Source organism: Rutidosis leptorrhynchoides, chromosome 3 (genome assembly GCF_046630445.1).
Source record: "Rutidosis leptorrhynchoides isolate AG116_Rl617_1_P2 chromosome 3, CSIRO_AGI_Rlap_v1, whole genome shotgun sequence".
In the NCBI taxonomy this organism is placed as follows: domain Eukaryota; kingdom Viridiplantae; phylum Streptophyta; class Magnoliopsida; order Asterales; family Asteraceae; genus Rutidosis; species Rutidosis leptorrhynchoides.
Window position 1 is genome coordinate 30,177,935 of NC_092335.1, and position 6,000 is coordinate 30,183,934.

The 6,000-nt window shown below is 35.0% G+C and overlaps 1 protein-coding gene across 1 annotated transcript in view; it reads right to left on the bottom strand.

The window, feature by feature from the left end:
- LOC139899829 (uncharacterized) overlaps positions 1-5,400 on the bottom strand; it is an 81,420-nt gene extending 76,020 nt beyond the window's left edge. The window contains exons 1-4 of the mRNA XM_071882659.1: positions 5,108-5,400; positions 4,574-5,012; positions 3,369-4,167; positions 2,116-3,203 (exon numbers count right to left, since the gene is read on the bottom strand). Of these exons, the coding sequence (XP_071738760.1) occupies positions 2,116-3,203; positions 3,369-4,167; positions 4,574-5,012; positions 5,108-5,400 (2,619 nt within the window). The remainder of the gene's footprint in view (positions 1-2,115; positions 3,204-3,368; positions 4,168-4,573; positions 5,013-5,107) is intronic.
- Positions 5,401-6,000: the final 600 nt, after the last annotated feature.

Genomic DNA, 6,000 nt, shown 5'->3' on the forward strand with positions numbered 1-6,000 from the left:
TCATTTACTCGATTATTAATATTTGAAAATCCAATTTATCAATCTTATAAACAAGTTATTTAAATATCAATTGCAGATTCAAAAGCAATTCAATTAAAGTCAATCATAATTCAGTTGATCATATCTTTTAATTCGGTTATCGAAATTACGCGATTTCTAAATGAAAAGTTATTGATTTTTCGCCAGCTTTCCAAAAACATGCATATCATATACTTTTTATCAGTAGCATATGTATCAAATTCGTGATTCATCATAAACTATATAACGATAAAATTTAGCATACAAGCATGCATAAACATATATGTTCGAGCACTAGACATGGATACACTATTAATATATAAAAGATAAGATATGAATGCTCACGTATCAATATTGTGATTCAATATTGCAGGAAAGTACGTAGACACAACGGAGATGATAAACACTAGGTTTGACTTGCAAACAATACCCATGAACATTACCCATAACCTCCATAGCTATAACCCATAATTTCCTTAGCTTTAACCCGTTTGAGAACCCATTTTGAAAGTGGCACGCTCATGACCTCGTCGTAGTATTTTATGTATAATAATACTACTACTAATAATAATAAGATTAATAATAATAATATTAATTTTAATAATAATAATAATAATAATAATAATAATAAAAATAAAAATAAAAATAATAATATAAATAATAATACGGAGTAAAGATAGATAGATGTGTGTGTTTGTGAAGTAAAATGATCGAGCTTTTATAGATGTCTCCTGAATTCAGACCCCATGCGATCGCATGGGTTCTGTGCCTATATGCCATGCGATTGCATGGCTGCTCCTGCCAGCTCACATTTGTTTTGTTATTTAGCTCGTCGACATAATTAAATATTAATATAATATATATAATTAAATTAATTAATTATATATTATATTATATTCTCGTGCATGGTTGATTTGTAATTTTTGTTCCGATAAGTCGTACGTCGTTACTCGACTTATGTCCCGGTTTCGGTTTTTCGAACGTTACTTCGTACGCTTAGAAAACTAGCACTATACGTTTAGTGACTCGTACCTTTGTCAAAATATTGACTTAAATTATCCATAAACTATACCACTCGAAATATAACTCATACATTTGAGTGTTTTGGTCATTTACTTCTATAAATCATCGTCTCGTAATTTATTAATATAATAGTATTTATCAAACATTTCATAACCAAGTTAATATCTATTCTCAATATTTATAAACACGTTTTTAAATATACGTCGCAAGCTATTCATACAATTAATATTCCAACTTATAATAAATAATCAAATAGATATTTAAACCAATAAGTTTAATGCACAGTATCATACAATTAATACTTGTTACGCTTTCAAGTTATAGTATATATATGTATCTATTTACATATAATTGTTCGCGAATCGTCGAGAACAGTGAATGGGTAATTGAACATATGAAAGTAGTTCAAAAATATTGAGATTCAGTTTTACAGACTTTGCTTATCGTGTCGGAAACGTTAATCATACAAAGATTAAGTTTAAATTTGGTCAGAAATTTCTGGGTCATCACACAAAATCAAAACGTCAAACATCATGAGTACGGAAGTTTAAATAAGCATATTATATTTTATTTCATATTTCCTCATACTTTTATTTATTGTTATTTTAATTATTGTTATTTATTTTATCGTTAGTTAAATATCGTCATTTACTTTACGTTTCGCTTAAAATATAAAATCGACAAACCAGTCATTAAACGGTAAAACCCCCCTTTTATAATAATAATACTTATATATATATATATATATATATATATATATATATATATATATATATATATATATATATATATATATATATATATATATATATATATATATATATATATATATTTATATATATATATATATACAAATATAAGTTGTAAAAAAAATATAGTGTAAAATAAGCTGTCTCCCTGTGGAACGAACCGGACTTACTAAAAACTATACTACTCTACGATTAGGTACAATGCCTATAGTGTTGTAGCAGAGTTTAGGTATATCCCATTGTAAATAAATAATTAAAACTTGTGTAATTTGTATCGTATTTCGTAGTAAAAATATAGTATATTTCGTACACCACCGCTGCACACATCAGGATTCCACATCATCGTCGCAAAGTGAGCATCTAGTCGTATGTAAGTCAATTCCCGCCACGTGAAAATTTCTAGTCTTTTTGGCACGAGGTTGTTTCTTGCAGTTTCCTCGATCCCTGAACCAATTTGAAGCGTATATTTATCGATTAAGCCTGCAAGCCGCATGACTGTGAAACGGTTGTCGTGTGCCAAAGTCCACGACCACGAATCTGTTTTGTAATCCCCGAACTGAAAGCCCGACAGCAGCTCCATCAGACCCTGTAATTCAGTCATGGTTCTACCTGTTGGCTCTCGACTCCAATCCCACGTTGCAAGTATACCCGAATCGACCTTTTTAACCCGATCTTTTATAACTACATCTTTGGTGTTTTCTAATCTAAACAATCTTGGAAAGGAGGTAGACAGTTTATCATTCCCTATCCAATGCTCGTTCCAAAAAGAAGCTATAGAATTTTCACCAACAACACGCACAAAAGAGGACTTGAAAGCAATCCCGAGGTTGTCCAAAGAGCTTCCTACCAAAACAATATTAGACCAAGTGCTTGTCGATGATGAGTGATGAACATCACTTATCATCTCCAAGCCCCCACACGAACCATAAATGCTACGAATAATTTTCACCCAAAGTGCGTTGGTTTCGGTTTTTAACCTCCACCACCACTTTCCCAAAAGAGCAAGATTTTTACTTTTTAAAGACCCGATATTTAACCCCCCGTCCCCATAAGAAGCAATGACATTATCCCATTTGACCCAAGCAATTTTTGAGTCCGAACCCCCGCCCCAAAAAAAATAACGTCTCACGCTCTCAAGAGCTTTTAGCACACATGGCGGGGCACGAAAGATCGAGAAGTAATACAATGGGAGACTCATGAGAACCAATTTAATAAGTACTAATCTTCCACCGCATGACATCGTTTTCATTTTCCAATTCGCAAGCCTATTTTTGAATTTCTCAATGACCGGGTCCCAATCTTTTAGATTTTTCATTTTCGACCCGATTGGTAAACCAATATATGTGAAAGGAAATTTACCGACTTGGCAACCCACATGTGTAGCAATCGAATTCACATTGTCAAAATTAACCCCTATTCCATAAAGACAACTTTTATGGAAATTAACCTTTAATCCGGATGCAAGCTCGAAGCATTTGAGGAGATTTTGTAAACTGAGAATATTAGCTCAGTTCCATTCCCCTATGAAGATTGTGTCATCCGCATATTGCAAGTGCAAAATAAGAATTTTGTCATTACCCACTTCAACCCCTTTGAAAAGTCCACGTTCAATGGCAGCTTTGGTTAGGATATTTAAACCCTCGGCCGCGATAATGAAAAGGAAGGGGGATAACGGATCGCCTTGACGAACTCCTCTACTCAAAGAGAATTCATTCGTGGGAGACCCGTTAACAAGGATAGAGATAGAGGCAGAGCTAAGACAAGCGTATATCCATTTTCTCCATTTCTCCCCGAATCCCATACACTTCATAACTTCCTTGAGAAATTCCCAATTTAGGCAATCGAAAGCGTTTTCGAAATCCACCTTAAAAAGAAGACCTTTTTGCTTATTGCACTTAAGATAATCAATAGTTTCATTAAAAATTTGTGCACCATCAAGAATGAATCGACCTTTCATAAACGCACTTTGCTCTGGGCCCACAAGAGACAGAATGGTTTTCCGGAGACAGTTTGAGAGAACTTTGGCAATTATTTTATAATAACTACCAATGAGGCTAATGGGATGGAAATCATTTGGACCCGACGTCTCGTTTTTTTTAGGAATTAGAGTAACGAATGTAGCATTGCATCCCCTCGAGAATTCTCCTTTGTTCCAAAACCAAGTGACAGCATCAATCAAGTCATCTTTTAAAATATTCCAAATTTTTTTGAAGAAACGCAAGTTGAAACCATCAGGGCCCGGGGCTTTGGAACTACCACAATCTAAAATAACATCATGAATTTCTCTCTCTTCAAAAGGTGATTCTAGATCGCTTGCCTCGTGAGTCGAAATAGTAGTATAAGTGAGATCTTCTAGACTTGGCCTTTCGAACTCAGACTATTCAAATCTTCGTTTAAAGTGATTGAAAATTTTGGTTTTAATAGCTTTCAGACATTCATTCCAATCTCCGTTAATTGTGAGCCCGTGAATTGAGTTCAGGTTGTTCTTTCTTCGAATCCAAGAGTGAAAGAATTTTGTATTTTCGTCCCCTTCAAGAACCCACTTGATACGTGATTTTTGTTTTAGCATCTCCGTTTTTTATTTTTCTTTTTCAATCCACTTCTTTCGTGCATTTCTCTACATCTCAAATTCGGCATTATTTAGGACAGTGGACTCCGCTTTCAACTCAAGGTGTATAGCTTCATTTTTGTATTTATCAATTTCGATGTCAAGGTTGCTGTATTTTTCACGGCTCCATGATCGAAGTGCATTTTTAACATTTTTTTGGTTTGTTTCTGAAAACACAATCTTTCATATCACTGTTTGGGACTGCCACATTCCATGCTTCTTGAACTAACTCTTCTATGCCATCTTCATCGAGCCAAGTATCAAAAATTTTAAATGGCTTCGGACCAAAGTTTCGTTCTTCGTCTTTTAAGGTAATCGGACAGTGGTCAGACAAATGTCGGTCGAGTATCATAGCTGTTAAATCCACCCAAATATTACAAAATTTATCATTCACCAAAAATCTATCAATTTTATTATATTTGAGCCCTTCGTCACAAACACGAGTAAAATTCCTACCGCAGAATGTGATATCGATTAACCTGGAATTGTGGATGAAGTCATTGAATCTTTTTGCTCTATATTCGATGAATTCACAGTTGAAGCATTCGGATTGATTACGCACTTCATTAAAATCTCCACACAGGAGCCAAGCTTTGTCATCTTTTGAGATTAACCTAGTGAGAGTGCTCCACAAATTAATTTTTTTGGCATCATCGTGTGGTCCGTAAATGTTGAGTATGTTACAACTTAGACCAGAGTGTTTCCATACCCCTTAATCCCAATAATACAATCATCATCCACAACACTAACTGCTTTGAAAGAGTTGATATCCCAAATGAGGAGTTGCCCTTCCGACTTACCAACTTTTTCCTTTTGAACGAATTCACATTCAGTGTTTCCCCACAGATTTTGAATCCAATGGAAGTCAACAAGGTTCAATTTGGTTTCCTGTAATGCCACAAAAGTAGGTTTTTCTGTGGCAATTAGTTTTTTTACCCAACCCGATTTATCGAGCTTGCTCCCAAGCCCAAAACCTCTGATGTTAAGAGACAATATCTTCATCATAAAGAAGGTTTAACAAAGAGAAGAAGAGGATTTCTTCTTCCATTTGAGGCCAAGCTTACAACCATAAACATGCACATCCTCTGAGTGATTGGAATTAGACGTAGTAGATGGAACATTGTTAATCGATTGTGAGCTTGAAGACTTACCTTTATCAGCACAAGAAGTACATTTGGATCGAATTGGGTGTTTGGATTTCCTAGCAGTGCTTTTCAGATTCAACATTCTCGATGAGGATTTCCATTTTCTAACACTCGACCAACAGCAATCCTTGGTAGCTTCAGCCTTTTTCTTTCGAACAATGTTGGGGTTGACCTTCTGTTGAATTTTAGACCCAGGTATGGATTTGTTTTTTCTCAGTGAGTTAGATTGGTTAGTGGAAACATCAGACTCTTCTTGTGAATCTGGTCCAAAGAAGGAGGAAAGGTTTTCATCGATTGCAACAGGAGATTTAGAGTTTAGAGGTGAAAGGTTAAGCGGTGGTGGGGACAGATGAGGGTTGGAATGGTGTTCAGAAGGGGTGTGGTTTAATAGATCAGATTGACGAGGGTGATTTGGATCATGATGGGTAGCAGAGATGGGCTTCGGAGTAACTATGAG